This window comes from Giraffa tippelskirchi, chromosome 9, assembly GCF_054371585.1.
Source record: "Giraffa tippelskirchi isolate mGirTip1 chromosome 9, T2T-mGirTip1v1.2.pri, whole genome shotgun sequence".
Lineage (NCBI taxonomy): Eukaryota > Metazoa > Chordata > Mammalia > Artiodactyla > Giraffidae > Giraffa > Giraffa tippelskirchi.
Window position 1 is genome coordinate 139,930,533 of NC_137283.1, and position 18,853 is coordinate 139,949,385.

The window sequence follows — 18,853 nt, forward strand, 5'->3', positions numbered from 1 at the left end:
AGGGTGCTTCACAGTCTTGCCGTGCGTGAAATGCACAAGGTTTGAGAGTTAAATGGTAACCATTCACCTCACATGCTGCCAAAGAGTTTGAGTTCAGGGGTCCATTGCTGCTGTAGTCCTAGTTCAAGAGTGAAAGGTCCTCTCTCCCCTCCACCTCCCTCATCAGTAAATGTCGATAATGTTCATTTCTCCTCATTGGTTTGGTGAGTGGCTTAAATGAGATTGTGTGCCTAAGCCCTTAGCCTGGTGTGTGGCACAATTCTGACATCCACTGCCACCCTCCCTTATATTAGTTAGGAATCCTGTAGTTGAAAGTGACAGAACACTCATTTCAAAGAAAAAAAGCCAGTATGCTATGTCCAACATAAAGTCTTGTATCCAACAAAATGGAAATAACCACTTGATTTGTTTTTTGTTTTTTTTTACTGGATGAGTGAATAAACGAATAAATAAATGGAAAATGCCTAAGAAGTGTTAACACTAAGTCCATTTAAAGATTGGTTGAGCTTATAAAGATAAATAAGTCCAATTAAAAAAAAAAGATCTAATCGAGTGGTATTCCCATTCCATTGGATACAAGACTTTGTGCTGGACAAAGCATACACTTTAGTGCTTCCCCTCTTGATTACACAGAACTTGTATCTTTTGGTAGAAGTAGTAGTATTGATGATCCTAGATTGCAGGTGAAAATATCTAGCCACATTTAATTTTTTTCAAAAATAAATAAGCTGTGGGGATATAATGTACAGCATGGTGACTGTAACAATACCGTATAATGTATTTGAAGGTTACTAAGAGAAGAGATCTTCAAGGAAGGAAGAATTTTAACTATGTGAGGTGATTCTTGTTAACTAAACTTATTGTGGTAGTTATTTTGTAACATATACATGTATCAAATCATTTTGTTGTAGGCATTAAACTGAAACAATGTTATATATAACATATGTCTTTAAGTCATGGAAATTTTTTTTCAAAATGAAAAATTTACATCTTCTTGATCTATTGTGTTTTATATTTTTAAAATATTACAAGAATATTAGATGAAAACTTTAAAATGAAAAAGGTAAACCGGTTTCCCTATCACAATAGTATTATAAAATGTTTTTGTATTTATGTTGCTTTCTGTTCCTTTACAGCTTATTTTTTAAATGAGACATATCAAATAGCAAGGATAAAAACCTAGATGGTATTTAAAAATTTTCAGGTGATTGATAACCTACTTTACCGCCTGCAGTTGTCCTCTCATTACAAAAGCAAACCTATTAGCATAGTGATGCCCATCAGGTAAATGGAGGTTTGTTTCTTGAACAAGAACAGTAGGTGTAATTGCTAAAAAGAACATTTGGACTGTAGATATAAGTGCCAGGAAGGAAATGAGTACCATATTTAATATTTTCTCTGTGTATGTACAAATTCACTCACCTTTTTGAGCTGAACAGGAGAAGGAAATACTGTGATGTTCATTTGTGTGAGGAGGTTAGTGACTTTGTGGCTTTGTAAATATTTTCTTCAGATTTATTGATGACCATTCTGACTAGTGTGAGGTAACACCTCATTGTAGTTTTGATTTGAATTTCTCCAATAGTTAGTGATGCTGAGTATCTTTTCATATGCCTCTTAGCCACCTGTATGTCTTCTTCAGAGAAATGTCTATTTAGCTCTTCCATCCAATTTTTGACTAGATTATTTTTTTGATGTTGAGCTGCATGAGACTATTTGTATATTTTTGAGATTCAGCCCCTGTCAGCTGCTTCTTTTGCAAATATTTTCTCCAGTTCTGAGGGTTGTCTTTTCATCTCGTTTATGATTTCCTTTGCTGTGCAAAAGCTTGTAAGTAAGGATAGAGTAAATCGGGGGCTTCCCTGGAGGCTCAGATGATAAAGAATCTACCGGCAATCCCAGGGTTGGGAAGATCCCCTGGAGGAGGGCATGGCAACCCACTCCAGTATTCATGTCTGGAGAATTTTATGGACAGAGGAGCCTGGTGGGCCACAGTCCATGGGGTCACAGAGAGTCAGACACGACTGACGCTACTAAGGAGCAGCAGCAGCAGGATGAATTGGGAGAGTGGCACTGACATATGTACCCTACTGTGTATAATATAGATAAATAATGAGAACCTACTGTACAGCACAGTGACCTAAATGGGAAGGAAATCCAAAAAAGGGGGATATATGTATGCATATATCTGATTCACTTTGTGTATAGCAGAAATAACACAACATTGTAAAGCAACTATACTTCAATAAAAATTTTTTAAATATTTTCTTCAGATTATAGCCATCTACTTTAGAGTTATTATATTAAAATTAATACAAATATAAAATATTAATACAAAGAAAGTGAAAGCTCCTCCATGCCACTGTCTAGACATACCCGTCATCAGCATTCAGCCCAGCTCTTTCTTAGGTAGCACCCTAATTGATTTTCATAGCTGTGTCTCTCTGGATTGTTTGTATTTTGTAATGTACATGTAGGCCTTTTATAATGAAATATAATAAAGGTATATTTTGGGAGAAAGTAGGAGCACAACCGTGGGCTTCCCAGGTGGCACAGTGGCAAAGAATCTGCCTGCCAATGCAGGAGACATAAGAGACAGGGATTCGATCCCTGAATGGGGAAGATCCCCTGGAGTAGGGAATGGCAACCCACTCCAGTATTCATGCCTGGAAAATTCTGTGGATGGAGGAGCCTGGCGGGCTACACTCCACAGGGTCGCAAAGAGTCAGAGACGACTGAGCAGCTGAGCACACAGACATGAACATAACTCTATTATTTAGGATTTTCTATAAAGTCTTATTGAAATATAGTTGATTTACAATGTTGTGTCAGTTTCAAGTGAACAGCAAAATGATTCAGGTATACATATATGTATTCTTTTTCAGATGCTTTTCCCTTATAGGTTATTACAAGATATTGAGTATAGTTTCCTGTGCTATAGAATAGAACCTTGTTGATTATCTATTTAGGATTCTTTTTAACAGAGTGTATCGTGTAAAATTATGCATAGTCAACCCTTCCCAACATACAGAAAACAGCAGTTTCATATGTTCTACTTAATAATTGCAATAGGCTTGCCAAGGCATCTCAGAGTCCTGCAGCAGTGGGATTTTATGTTGTTCACAGTTGTATCCCTCAGACCTAGAACAGTTCTAGGAGGAATCTAATCTTTGTTGTTCAATATAGAGGTTACTGATGAAGATAAGTTCATTAAACTAGGAGTGAAAATAGAAATAAAAGAGAAACAATTTAACTGCACTGCAGAAAAAAATCAATCAAGGAACCAGTTCAGTTCCAGTTGGCTCCATGAATTGGCTCTGGCAAAAGCTTAGTCAATGAAAATTCATCAATGTTGATGCAAACTGTTGAAAGCATCAATATTCATAAACACAAATAATAACATCTCGAATGTCACAACAGGGGGCTGAAAACCTTCTGTGCTCAAACTAGGAAAAGTGATGGCTGTCATTGAACCCAGCAGCTAGATCCAAAACCGGATATATCCCATTCATTCAAACTGTGTGTACCTTTTCATAACTGCATTCCAACCATCAAATGTAATGCCTTGTTCCATGAACGACCTGCACAGTAAGATAGTTTATTTATTCAATACCTGTCCCCATTCTGGTGGGCATCTGGATTGCTCTTTGTAGAGTAGTGTGGCATACACCACAGGCGATGGGGAGTTGCCTGGCAGAGGCCAAAGAACAGGGGTTTTGAAGACAGATGGTCTAAATTTAAATCACAGCTCTAATAAGTCAGACAGAGAAGAAGAAATAGCATATGACATCCTTTATATGTGGAATCTAATAAGGAATGATTCAAATGAACTTATAAAACAGAAAGAAACTCACAGACTTAGAGAACAAATTTATGGTTGCTGGTGAGAAGGGATGAGAGGAAGGGATGTTGGGGAGTTGGATGGACATGTACACTCTGTTGTATTTAAAATGGATAACCAAAAAGGACCTACTGTATAGCACAGGGAATACTGTTCAATGTTATGTGGCAGCCTGGATGGGGAGGGGGGAGCTTGGGGGAGAATGGATTCATGTGTATGTATGGCTGAGTCCCTTGGCTGTTCACCTGAAACTGTCACAACACTCTTAACTGTTAAACCCCAATACAAAATAAAAAGTTGAAGAAACCTGTTTAAAAAATATTTAAATCACAGCCCTGCCATTTACAAACATGTGACCTTGGACCGTTAATCTAACCTCCCTTAGTTTGTTTTGTTAACAATTAAATCTCTTCATAATAAGATAGTCAATATGATAATATGAATAGGTACTTGGGACTTACAGGTCACTGATGTTCCATCAGAGCTGTGGTTATATGTGAAGGAATCCAGACAGTTATTGAATAAATGGCTTTGATCATAGAATCCTAGAATTATAGAGCCTCAGCAGACCTCAGAAATCTAAGGTATCTTTTTGTTCCATCCCAGGCAGTGCATCAAAAAAGAGTCAACCTAAAATTTGCAAATGTATTTGGTGTTACATGAAGTTCATTTTTGTGCTCATATTAAAAGGTAATCTTTGATAAATCTAACTTTCCCCCATTCACCTATTTTAATTTCCCTTTGTCCATTGTTATCTTGGCCCAATAAAGCTGGTCTGTGAACCATGACAGCACAGTTAAAGAAATAGGCTTAGTTTCCTTGCCATGACCAGACACTGTCACAGGATGATGTCTTCCTTGTGCGTGTGCAGAACTGCTAATTATTCTTCTTTAAGAAATAATGACATGCCAGGGCATGAAACCTGGGGCCACCGTCTTTATTCAGTTAGGCAAGAGTGAACTTGCACATGCCCATGCATGAAGAATAATCACTTCGTGTAGCTGAGTGTTGGTTTTGGTGTATCTGTTCCCCAATGAGGCAGCATCTGGAAAGATCAAAAGGCGATTTATACCAAAACAGTCTGTGCAAAGGGGACCAAGTGTGTGCCACGTTGCATCTTCATTATACATTTCATCCTGAGACTCAATTAAGAAGCCTGTTATTTTTTTATTAAAATCACTTAAAAAATTAAGGCAGAAGGACTTTTATGACACCAGAGAGCAAGCCGTGTAATCAGCTGTGCCCCACATGTGTTCATTTTCTGTTATAGTCGTGATCTGAGGCTCATGATACTAATCTAGGGGATTGCTGGAGCTGAGAGGCCATGAATCCTGAGATTTGTCAACCCCCTCAACACACACACCAACACACCCACCCACACCAACACACCCACTCACACCCACCCACACACATACCAACACCCCCACCCCCCAGTGTACACCCCTCAAAACCCTCTCTGCTTCAGGGCTCAGTGTAACATTACTTCAAAGCTTTTTGTCCTACTGGGACTGTGAGCCCAGCCAGGGAACCCAGCCTATTCTCTGACACACAGAAGTTTCTGCCTTGTTGGGCAGGTCCTTTCTCCTGAAAGCTGAAGTTCTTAACTTGGGATCAAAGTGGAGTTAGATTTTGGGGGGACCTATGAATGGGCTCAGTCACTTCAGTCATGTCCGACTCTTTGCTACCCTATGTGTGGACTGTAGCCCACCAGGCTCCTCTGTCCATGGTATTCCCCAGGCAAGAATACTAGAGTGGGCTGCTATGTCCTTTTCCAGGGGACTTCCCGACCAGGGATCTAACTCTTATCTCCTGCATTGCAGATGGATTCTTTACCACCGAGCCACCAGGAAAGCCCAGGGGAGGGGGGAGAACTATGAATCCCCTGAAATGATTTGTATACTTATCTAGGAAGAGGATCTTTTTGTGTTCATGATTGAGAAAAGATTAAGAAACGGAACTATTCTAGCTTTGCTCTCATCTTTTGACACCAAAGGGTGTTGGAAGAAACTTGGTCTTGGGAGTGAGATGGATTTCTATTTGGATTGTTTCCAGTAGATTTTAGCTGTGTAACCTTGGGCAGGCTATGAAATCTCTCTGAAACTCTATTTTCTCGAATATAAAACAAGGGTAAGAATGCCCATTTTAAGGTTGAAGTGACTGGTAGATTTAATAGCAAAACAATAAATAATTTTTATTCTTTTTCCTTCTATGAATAAAATGAAAGCAAGTATCTGTTCTGTCTTGTTCCTTGTTAGGTCTTTTCATGACAGTGCCTTGCACACGGCAGACTCTCAAGTGTTGGTTGGATGGATAACTGGATGGATGGAGTGCCTTGGTTTGGTACCCAGATGAACTCCCTCTGTCTGCTTCCTTAAAGCACTGATTTTCTAAGAGAGATCTTGGTGCTAGAATTGGCCTTGCTTAGACCCTTCCAAGACCCATGCTCCATTGTCCTATGCAAAAATCTTTCTGGGTACTACAACAAGATTGGATCTTGTTATCCTGTGCTTTAAATCATGGTCTCTGCTGGGCCTTTGTCTATATCAGGGCTGGACAAACTAGCCGGCAGACCAAATCTGGCCACTTGCCTGTTTTTGGAACGTAGCCATGCTCATTTATCAAGATGTTGTCTATGACAGGTTTGTGCTATAGCAGAGTTGAGTACTTAGCACAGAGATCCTATGATCTTCGATGCTTGATGTAATTTTTATCAGCCTCTTTTTCCATAAAAAGTTCTCCAACCCCTGATAGACATTTTCTGTACTTTTTAACCCTGCAGGATTGGTCTTAAGATGCTTCTTCTGTGGATTGTGAATCTAAGATTTAGTAGTTAAGTGTCTTGACTGAGATTGCACAACTTCAGAAATGTTAAGGTTTCAATCTAGATCTGTGTGATTCCACAGCCCATAGTTTTTCCACTAAATGATGATACCTTGCAATAAGACCAAATCCTAGCCGAACCAATTACATCTTTCAGTTCTTCCTGGTGACCATGACTGGCATGGGGAGCAGTTCAGTGGTGTTCCCTGGAATCGTGGTGGGACCTGGTAGTGCTGGCATTTATCAGTAGTCTAGTTCCAATTTGCAGTACAAATTGTGTGAGTTTAGAAGTAGGTAAGGGAGTGTGATGAGGATTTCAAGGACTAGTACAGTCGATGGCAGAGCAGTATGGGCATGCTGTGGTTTATCTGCAAACGTAATACTCCCCAGAGCTCACGGGTTTCAGCATTCTAGGAAGATCCTTGTTACTGCTGAATGTGGCATCCACTCTTGTTTGATGTCTTGGTGAGAAATATGTAATATTTATGCATTTTCGGCACACAGCCACTCAACAGAGACTGTCCCTGCTCCAGGCTATGAGACTATAGGAATTTTGGACCTCCTTGTCTGCCCACAGCTACCATGCCCTCATTGGCAGATCTGACTGCAAACATTTGAGATAAAGTTCTTCCACAGTCAATTAATCCTGGTGGAAATTTAATTGTTTCAAGGATTTACAGGTGAACTTCTATAGTTCTTCTGTTAATACTCAATCAGCCCATTATTAGGGGCTTTCCAGGTAGCCCAGTGGTGAAGAATCTGCCTGCCAGTGCAGGAAACACAAAAGACATGAGTTCGATCCCTGCAGCGTGAAGATCCCCTGCAGTAGGAAATGGCAACCCACTCCAGTATTCTTGCCTGGAAAATTCCATGGACAGAGAAGCCTGGGAGGCTACAATCCATGGGGTTGCAAAGAGTCGGACACAACTGAGCATGAACACAACGAGCCCATTATTACTAATTCTCACTTGACTTTCACACTTCCAGTTAATTTTTCCAAGCTTATAAACTGGTTATGATTAAACAACAGAAATAAAATTGGGAAAATTAGCTATTCCTGCTTTCATTTGACTGCATAGCAATGCTTGCCTTATAACCGAGACAAGCTGAATATCATGATAATAGCGAGAAAATTATAGCCACCCAACTGGAAGTGACACCGTTGGGTAATTTATCCACCTGTCAAAGGATGTACTAATGAAAAATGGTTATACTGTGAATCAACTGTCATATAAAATGGGGTACTGTAACTTTGGGCTAGTAAGGGGACAGTGAGAAGGATCAGGAAGGCAAAATGTTCTTTCTGATAGTCTGGTTTTGTTCTTTGTGGCCAACATTAGGGGGAGTGTCTGGGTCTGTCTCCATCTGTCATGGAGCTGCTGATGGAGAATTCCACAGAAAAACTGCAGGGTGGACAGGAAGGAATCGGAGCTATAATTAACTTTCTGTTTCATTGTGTTCTACATCATTGACGCTTTTCCCCCTAAAGACGGAATCGTGTAATCTTACCCTGTGGCTTTCACAGTCTCTAAAGTCAATGAATCTTTCAGCTTATGCTGAAAATATAAAAGAGATAAAATGAGGCTGCTCTGATTTAAGTGAGGGTGGAGGAGCTTGGTAAAATTAAGTAACATTTCATTTGTTGTGCCAGCATAACTCTGTGGGGAAATAATGGGTTGATTAAAATTCTTGGTCTATTGTTTAATTATTTAGAGTGAATGCGTCTTACAGAAAAATAGGTTTCTCTTTGTAGTCCTCTTGGTTTATTCCTGATATATTTTAGTGCCCAGTTATTTTTTTCTTCAGCTTCAAAATATGCAAGTAGCTCTCAATCTTTTTTTCTTTTTGTCTTTCACTTGATGTCAGGTACTTCTCGTGGGTCCAAGCTGTTGATGGTTTGATTGTATTTCTGCCTTGGAAACATGTTTGTTAAGCCCCATCACAAAATTTAGGTCACGCTGATGGAGACTAAAGAACTAATTCAAAAATTATACGTGGGGCTTCCCTGATGGTTCAGTGGTAAAGAATCTGCCTGCCAATGTAGATGTGGGTTTGATCCTTGGTCCAGGAGGATCCCACGTGCCGTAGGGCAACAAAGCCTGTGCTCCAAAACTGTTGAGCCGTGCTATAGAGCCTGGGAGCTGCAACTACGGAGCCCATGTGCCACAACTACTGAAGCTCACTCACCTAGAGCCTATCCTTTGCAACAAGAGAAGCCACCGCAATGAGAAGCCTGCACACCACAACTAGAGAGTAGCCTCCACTTGCTTCAACAAGAGAAAAGCCCGTGTAGCAATGACCAGCACAGACAAAAATAAATACATAAAATTTTAAAAAAGTTATAGCTGATTAAAGAACACTTTGAATTGGGGAGAAATTGACAAGTGTATCAAATTTCAATTTATATTGATGAGGCAGACTAGTCCAGGTGATGATGCCCTAACTTGCTAGGTGGGGGAGAGATCTGAGCAAAGGCGTAGAAATCTATATAAACAGTGTTCTCTAGGGTTACACACCCCAGGTGTACTGAATACAGTTAATTATATTACTTTGGGAAAGAGCAAGGCATGTTCATAGACTGGTAAGGGACTTACCATGTGATGACTAGTTCACCAAAACAATTGATTGAGAGTCCTTGTGTGTGTGTTCTCTATAGCTTTCTTAAGAAGGCAAGCTGCTGGTACACTGTGATTTCTGCACAGTGTTTTTGCTGTTTTTTTCACTCCAGGTGCGGTTTCATTACTGATCATAGTTCAGTGTATGTGTGTGGTGGCATTTGGGGGTGGGTGTACATAGGCTTGCATCCTTTGGCTGCCAGCCTTGCTGAGCTCACATATGGTCCTTATTTGTGTGTTGCCAGGGAGAAATGCCTGCTGCCCCTCCAGTTGGCTTTGGAATCCAAGAATGTGAAACTGGCTCAACACGCCTTGGCAGGGATACAGGTACAGTATACAATACATCCTGTTCTTATCCCAACAGGATGAGAGAAATTGACAGACCACCTTGGCATTGAAAGAGCAAATAGTTACCATTCTAAATTGTAGCTGTTTAAAGACTCTGACAAAAAATGATTGAACTGTGTAATAACCATAGAGGATAACGATTTTCTTTTCTTACCAGCATTTCTCTGTGCACAGCATTATCTTGCTGAGCATGTATGGTCAGACACTGACTCTTGGAGACTCAGCTAAGCCCACATAGCAATGAAATATTTTTTATGACACCTAACTTTTGGGAGAGTAAGGGACTCCAAGAGAGACACCTCAAGTTCTATACCAGCTCAAATCTTATATGCATCCAACATCTGTGGTTCTGTGTCATGAGCAATCATGGTAAGCTGGAAAGATTTTGGTTTGTTTTCTAGTCTACAGGTAAGTTGGCAAATGTTTTGTTTCCAGAACGAGATTGGGAAGGAAAAAGAAATTTGGTCTAATCAGAAAAATCAAACTGCACAAATACACTTCCTTCTCTTAGCATTTGTTCATTCTGTTTTGCACCATACGTAGTAGTTGTTGGCTGTATAAATACATTGACTTTCTTAAAAGGATTTTTAAAATTGGAATAAATTGCTTTATATATTGTGTTAGTTTCTGCTTACAGTGAAGCAAATCAGTCATATGTATACACATATCCCCTCCTTTTTGGACCACCCTCCACCCCAGCCCCTCATTCCACCCCTCTGGGTCATCACAGAGCACTGAACTGAGCTTCCTGTGCTTCATAGCAGCTTCCCACTAGCTATTTTACACATGGATACAGATGTGGTACATACACAATAGACTATTATTCAGCTACTAAAAGGAACAAAATGGGATCATTCATAGAGACGTGGATGAACCTAGAGTCTGTCATACAGAGTGAAGTCAGTCAGAAAGAGAAAAGCAAACATCATATATCAATGCTGCTGCTGCTAAGTCGCTTCAGTCATGTTTGACACTGTGCGACCCCATTGATGGCAGCCCACCAGGCTCCCCCATCCCTGGGATTCTCCAGGCAAGAATACTGGAGTGGGTTGCCATTTCCTTCTCCAGTGCATGAAAGTGAAAAGTGAAAGTGAAATCGCTCAGGTGTGTCCGACTTGTCGCGACCCCATGGACTGCAGCCTATCAGGCTCCTCCATCCATGGGATTTTCCAGGCAAGAGTACCGGAGTGGGTTGCCATTGCCTTCTCCATATATCAATGCATATATGTAGAATCTAGAAAAATGGTACAGATAAACAATGACTTCTTAAGTGGTTTGGTGGCTGAGTGACAAGCACTGTGGAGTTCAAGCCTGCAGGGGATTCTTCCAGCATGACCATGGATTGGTAGCATTGTTGGATGTCTTTTCACATTACTGTTTCATAGTTTGCTCTTTAAGTTTAGAGAGGTCTCTAATACCTTTTCAGTGTCAATAAATATGAAAGAGTAAGAAAATTATGACTGTTTCTCCCTTCAGTTCAGTTCAGTCGCTCAGTCATGTCTGATTCTTTGCGACCCCATGAACTGCAGCATGCCAGGCCTCTCTGTCCATCACCAACTCCCGGAGTCTACCCAAACCCATGTCCATCGAGTCGGTGATGCCATCCAACCATCTCATCCTCTGTTGTCCCCTTCTCCTCCTGCCCCCAATCCTACCCAGCATTAGGGTCTTTTCCAATGAGTCAACCCTTCGCATGAGGTGGCCAAAGTATTGGAGTTTCAGCTTCAACATCAGACCTTCCAATGAACACCCAGGATTGATCTCTTTTAGGATGGATTGATTGGATCTCCTTGCAGTCCAAGGGACTCTCAAGAGTCTTCTCCAACACCACAGTTCAAAAGCATCAATTCTTCGGCGCTCAGCTTTCTTCACCGTCCAGCTCTCACATCCATACATGACTGCTGGAAAAACCATAGCCTTGACTAGATGGACTTTGGTTGGCAAAGTAATGTCTCTGCTTTTAAATATGCTATCTAGGTTGGCCATAACCTTCCTTCCAAGGAGTAAGTGTCTTTTAATTTCATGGCTGCAGTCACCATCAGCAGTGATTCTGGAGCCCAAAAAATAAAGTCTGACACTGTTTCCACTGTTTCCCCATCTATTTCCCATGGAGTGATAGGACCAGATGCCATGATCTTAGTTTTCTGGACGTTGAGCTTTAAGCCAACTTTTTCACTCTCCTCTTTCACTTTCATCAAGAGGCTCTTTAGTTCTTCTTCACTTTCTGCCATAAGGGTGGTGTCATCCGCATATCTGAGGTTATTGATATTTCTCTCGGGAATCTTGATTCCAGCTTGTGTTTCTTCCAGCCCAGCGTTTCTCATGATGTACTCTGCATATAAGTTAAATAAGCAGGGTGACAATATACAGCCTTGACGGACTCCTTTTCCTATTTGGAACCAGTCTGTTGTTCCATGTCCAGTTCTAACTGTTGCTTCCTGACCTGCATACAGGTTTCTCAAGAGACAGGTCAGAGGGTCTGGTATTACCATCACTTTCAGAATTTTCCACAGTTTATTGTGATCCACACAGTCAAAGGCTTTGGTATAGTCGATAAAGCAGAAATAGATGTTTTTCTGGAACTCTCTTGCTTTTTTGATGATCCAGCGGATATTGGCAATTTGATCTCTAGTTCCTCTGCCTTTTCTAAAACCAGCTTGAACATCTGGAAGTTCACGGTTCACGCATTGCTGAAGCCTGGCTTGGAGAATTTTGAGCATTACTTTACTAGCATGTGAGATGACTGCAATTGTGCGGTAGTTTGAGCATTCTTTGGCATTGCCTTTCTTTGGGATTGGAATGAAAACTGACCTTTTCCAGTCCTGTGGCCACTGCTGAGTTTTCCAAATTTGCTGTCATATCGAGTGCAGCACTTTCACAGCATCACCTTTGAGGATTTGAAATAGCTCAACTGGAATTCCATCAGCTCCACTAGCTTTGTTCGTAGTGATGCTTTCTAAGGCCCACTTGACTTCACATTCCAGGATGTCTGGCTCTAGGTGAGTGATCACACCATCGTGATTATCTGGGTTGTGAAGATCTTTTTTGTACAGTTCTTCTGTGTATTCTTGCCACCTCTTCTTAATATCTTCTGCTTCTGTTAGGTCCATACCATTTCTGTCCTTTATCGAGCCTATCTTTGCATGAAATGTTCCCTTGGTATCTCTAATTTTCTTGAAGAGATCTCTAGTCTTTCCCAATCTGTTGTTTTCCTCTATTTCTTTGCACTGATCGCTGAGGAAGGCTTTCTTATCTCTCCTTGCTATTCTTTGGAACTCTGCATTCAGATGGGAATATCTTTCCTTTTCTCCTTTGCTTTTCGCTTCTCTTCTCTTCCCAGCTATCTGTAAGGCCTCCTCAGACAGCCATTTTGCTTTTTTGCATTTCTTTTCCATGGGGATTTTCTTGATCCCTGATGGGAATATCTTTCCTTTTCTCCTTTGCTTTTCGCTTCTCTTCTCTTCCCAGCTATCTGTAAGGCCTCCTCAGACAGCCATTTTGCTTTTTTGCATTTCTTTTCCATGGAGATTTTCTTGATCCCTATCTCCTGTACAATGTCACGAACCTCTGTCCATAGTTCACCAGGCACTCTGTCTATCAGGTCTAGTCCCTTAAATCTATTTGTCACCTCCACTGTATACTCATAAGGGATTTGATCTAGGTCATACCTGAATGGCCTAGTGGTTTTCCCTACTTTCTTCAATTTAAGTCTGAATTTGGCAATAAGCAATTCATGATCTGAGCCACAGTCTGCTCCTGGTCTTGTTTTTGCTGACTGTATAGAGCTTCTCCATCTTTGGCTGCAAAGAATATAATCAATCTGATTTCGGTGTTGACCATCTGGTGATGTCCACGTGTAGAGGCTTCTGTTGTGTTGTTGGAAGAGAGTGTTTGCTATGACCAGTGCATTCTCTTGGCAAAACTCTTATTAGCCTTTGCCCTGCTTCATTCTTTACTCCAAGGCCAAATTTGCCTGTTACGCCAGGTGTTTCTTGACTTCCTACTTTTGCATTCCAGTCCCCTATAATGAAAAGGACATCTTTTTTGGGTGTTAGTTCTAGAAGGTCTTGTAGGTCTTCATAGAACTGTTCACCTTCAACTTCTTCTGCGTTACTGGTTGGGGCATAGACTTGGATTACTGTGATATTGAATGGTTTGCCTTGGAAACGAACAGAGATCATTGTATCGTTTTTGAGATTGCATCCAAGTACTGCATTTTGGACTCTTTTGTTGACCATGATGGCTACTCCATTTCTTCTAAGGGATTCTTGCCCACAGCAGTAGATATAATGGTCATCTGAGTTAAATTCACCCATTCCAGTCCATCTTAGTTCGCTGATTCCTAGAATGTCGATGTTCACTCTTGCCATCTCCTGTTTGACCACTTCCAATTTGCCTTGATTCGTGGACCTAACATTCCAGGTTTCTATGCAATATTGCTCTTTACAGCATCGGACTTTGCGTCTATCACCAGTCACATCCACAGTTGGGTATCGTTTTTGCTTTGGCTCCATCCCATCATTCTTTCTGGAGTTATTTCTCCACAGATCTCCATTAGCATATTGGGCACCTACTGACCTGGGGAGTTCCTCTTTCAGTGTCCTATCTTTTTGCCTTTTCATACTGTTCATGGGGTTCTCAAGGCAAGAATACTGAAGTGGTTTGCCATGCCCTTCTCCAGTGGACCACATTCCCTTAGCTGGTTAGAATTAGAGAATGTATATTTCAATATGCAGTGACATTAGGAATTTTTAAACATTAAAAAAATTAAAGTTATTAAAAAACTCTACTTTTCTCCAAAGTAACTGTAAAAATGAATAGAAGTTTGTTTCAACCTGCCACTTATGTTCTCTTTTTTCTAGTATTACATAGATTTTCCATTTAGTTTTTTTTTTTTTTTTTAAATCCTCAAACTCTAAGTTACAGTCTCATCTTTTCATGGGAACTTTACTGACATGGGGGGCTGGGCATCTTCCTCTCAGCATCCCTTGTGACCTCCCATTAAAAAGTGAAAGTCGCTCAGTCGTGTACGACTCTTTGCCATCCCATGGACTATACAGTCCATGAAATTCTCCAGGCCAGAATACTGGAGTGGGTTGCTTTTCCCTTCTCCAGGGGATCTTCCCAACCCAGGGATCAAACCCAGGTCTCCCACATTGCAGGCAGATTTTTTACCAGCTGAGCCACAAGGGAAGCCCAAGAATACTGGAGTGGGTACCCTATCCCTTCTCCAGCGGATCTTTCTGACCCAGGAATCGAACCAGGGTGTCCTGCATTGCAGGCGGATTTTTTACCAACTGAGCTATCAGGGAAGCCCCCCTATTAACTTTTAAGGCATTTTTTTTTAGAATTCTAGTCTTTATTACTTTAAGTAAAAACAGGGTTTTGTATATGAACTAACTCTGGGCTGCCCTGCATAGTCAAAAATTTCTTTTGAGTGGACACTTCAGAGATATTGTGGATTCAGTCCCCAATCACCGTAATAAAGCAGATATTACAGTAGAGTGAGCCACATGGATTTTACATTTTCCCAGTGCATATAAAAGTTATGTTTATACCATACTGTAGTCTCTTAAGTGTGCAGTAGCATTATATCTAAAAAAATGTACATACCTTAACTAAAAAATACTTTCTTGATAAAAGAAAATGCTAACATCATCTGAGCCTTCAGCCAGCTATAGTAGTAACATCAAAGAGCACTGATTGCAGATGATTATAATAAATAGAGTAAAAATAAAAAGTTTGAAATATTGCAAGAATTACTAAAATGTGACACAGAGACACTATGTGAGTAAATACTATTGGGAAAATGGTGCCAGTAAACTTAACTGATACACAGTTGCCACAACCCTTCAGTTTATAAAGAAACTTGATACTTGTGAAGGGCAATAAAGCTAAGTACAATAAAATGAGGTATAGTTGTATAGGTGAATTCAGGGAGTCCTAAGAAGAAGGTTTGAAATACATGTTTTCTGGGTCTGCAGTGACATTCAGCTAAAAGAGGGAGTCATTGTCCTGGATGAATCAGAATTCCAAAAATTCTTCTTGGTTGCAACCCCATGCTGCATCAGACAAGGACAAATTTAATAGGGATAGATATAAAATCCATCCTACTCTGGGGTCTCAAAAATCGATTGCCCCAGGACAGATTGGGGAAGAACAGCTTAACTGCAGCCCTTGAGAATGAGGTTTCTGCGTGAGTCATCATAAAATGTGCTGTGACTTCCCTCATCCTAAAATGTGCTGTGACTTACAGCTAAGCTAATTTGATCTGAGAGTGTGATTAAACTTCTGTATTACTGTTTTTTGTTTGTTTTTTGGTTTGATTTTAAGCAGTAAACACATTTAATTGTCTCACACAACTAGAATTCTAGAGGTAAACAATTCCAGGTTTGAAACAGGAGGGCAATGGCCACCAAAGACTGCATTTCTTTCCCTCTTGCCATCTTTTTTATTGTTATTATTTTTAAAAGACTATTTTAGAGCAGTGTTAGATTGACAGTAAAATTGAAAGGAGGATGCAGAGATTTCCCACATACTCTCCCCCTACACATGCATAGCCTCACCCATCATCACTCCTAGAATGATACTTTAAAAAAAAAAAAAAAGATGAGGCTATATTGACACGTCCTAATCACCCAGAGTCCATATATTTACCTTAACATGCATCTTTGGGTGCTCCTGCTCATTGCTATCAGACCACCCTTGAAGTGTTACATTCACTGGAGGCCACATGTTGAGGAAAGTGTCTGTGAAACCATGTTATGTGGAGAACGTTTGATGGCACCCAAGGAGGTTTAGTGTGGAGAAGAAGAGATTTAGGTGGAGTTCATCGCTGATCAAGTATTTTAGAAACTTAATCTGTGTGGCTCCAGGTATAACTAGGGCATACAAGTTGTAGGCAAGGAGGGTTTGGTTCAATTCATAAAGAATTTTATGAAAAATGAGTTGTTTTCAAGTAGAGGAGAGCTGTCCTGTGAGATGTAATGCCTTCTGGGAAACCTCATGAAAATGACTGTCTTCGTGTTTAGGTTTTTGTGGGATTGATTTTCTGATGAAAACATATTAAGATTTGTAGATTCGTGAATAATTCCTGGGTAAATGATAGCTCACATTAGGAAGTACAAATGTGAACAATCAACCTGTGTATATAAACCTCCTTTCCTGTGACAAAGCTTCATTCAGAAAGGGGGGGTGCAAACGTGCCTGTTGTGAGGCCGGATTCCCCTTGGCGCATTCATTCTCCATCCCCACCCACCAAACGACTTATTTGGCCACCACATTAGAATGTCACTTCATAAAATTTACAGTAAATTATCTAATAGCAGGAAAAAGCCTTTGCCAAAAACCATTTACCAAAGGCATGATGCATTTTTCTTTTTGATGGCACAGAGCAGAAACTCCTTCCTAACGGCCTCCAGCTACATGCCTCCCGAGTAAGAAACGTTATCCGTAGTACATACTAGGCTACAGCAGAATAAGGCAGCAGGGGAAAGCCTGTCTGTGATCACTGTCTTGTGCCTCTTTACAGAAGCTCCTGGCGGAAGAGAGGTTTGTATCCATGGAAACGGACTCTGATGAGAAGCAGCTGCTCAATCAGATCCTGAATGCTGTGAAAGTGACGCCTTCTCTCCATGAAGACCTGCAGGTAGAAGTGATGAAGGTGGGTTTGACGCACTCCCAGTTTGCATCACTGTGATGGAAACGAATTGCTGACCCTCATTGTTAGCTTAAAGATGCCTCTATGTGGTGGTCATTTGGACTATATGATTATTATCCTTGCTTGTGGTACCCCAGAATAACCTTGATTGTTGAACAGAAATGACAACTAAGTACAAAGGTTTACTTGGTTTACAGATTTCAATAAATCGGTAAGATTTTTGGCCTGATGCTGCATATCAAATGTTGTTAAATATATTTATGACCTTTTGAGAGAATGTATAGGAAATAGATTTATGACCTTTTGAGGAAATGTACAGGAGTAGTTCCAGCTTGAGGTAGACCTGATCATTCTGGGCATTTTGCCTGCCTATATGTGTTAAAACAAAGCAAAGACCTAATGACATATATTAATGCTATGTTGAATAGTCAGTTTAAGGAAAGGAAGATCATCCTTTGAAACCATATCAGAATCACATCTTTATTTCCATCCTCACATTCTGTGAACCATTCTCCCTTTAGGGGGTGGCATCTCTCTCTCCCCTTTTCCCTTTTTCCCCTCCTTTTAGAGCCACCATAATTGGGAGCCTCTTATACAGACTCAGGGGTGTGTTGTATCCCGTAAGTCAACAGTGAGTTGGGCAGAAAAGGATAGAAATCTCTAGCCTAGAATAGCACCTTGGTCAGAGTAGCACAGCTGGAACCCATGAGCTGGACACAACATCTGTCTGTTTCCTCCCTAGAGGAGTGTGTACAGAGAAATGTGTAAGCATAGTTGGTGTCATATAATGGTTGATTTCTTCCTAGAAATGCACTGGTGGATTTTTGTCTTTGAAAAGAGATATCAGTCTTTTACCTCTCAGTTTCTCCATTGAGAAAAGATCAGCTTCAGTCATGGCATTGTCTTAATGCCCTGGGTCTCAACTTAGCCCTACTGGTGGGTAATTTAGTATAGTGATTAAGAGTTCAGACTTTGAAGCCAGCCTGTCTGGGTTTGAATACTTACATTCTAGTTGGACTTCCTTGAACAGATTCCTGAACCACTCTGTGCTTTGGTCTCTTCATCTGGAGAATGGGGGAGATAGTTCAGTTCAGTCGTTCAGTCATGTTTGACTCTGTGACTCCAAGGACTACAGCACGCCAGGCTTCCCTGTCCATCACCAACTCCTGGAGCTTGCTCAAACTCATGTCCATTAAGTTAGTGATGCCATACAATCATCTCATCCTCTGTCATCCCCTTCTCCTCCTGCCTTCAATTTTTCCCAGCATCAGGGTCTTTTCCAGTGAGTCAGTTCTTCGCATCATGTGGCCAAAGTATTAGAGTTTAAGCTTTAGCATCAGTCCTTCCAATGAATGTTCAGGACTGATTTCCTTGAAGATTGACTATTTGGATCTCCTTGCAGTCCAAGGGACTCTCAAGAGTCTTCTCCAACCCCACAGTTCAAAAGCATCAATCCTTCGGCACTGAGCTTTATTTATAGTCCAATTCTCGCATCCATACCTGGCTACTGGAAAAACCATAGCTTTGACTAGATGGACCTTTGTCGGCAAAGTAATGTCTCTGCTTTTT

The 18,853-nt window shown here is 40.7% G+C and overlaps 1 protein-coding gene across 2 annotated transcripts in view; it reads left to right on the forward strand.

Moving 5' to 3' along the window:
* Positions 1-18,853, forward strand: part of ARFGEF3 (ARFGEF family member 3) — a 183,155-nt gene that overhangs the window by 35,564 nt on the left and 128,738 nt on the right. For both annotated transcript variants that reach the window (XM_081528884.1, XM_081528883.1), the window contains exons 3-4: positions 9,522-9,603; positions 17,156-17,287. In XM_081528884.1, the coding sequence (XP_081385010.1) occupies positions 9,522-9,603; positions 17,156-17,287 (214 nt within the window). The remainder of the gene's footprint in view (positions 1-9,521; positions 9,604-17,155; positions 17,288-18,853) is intronic.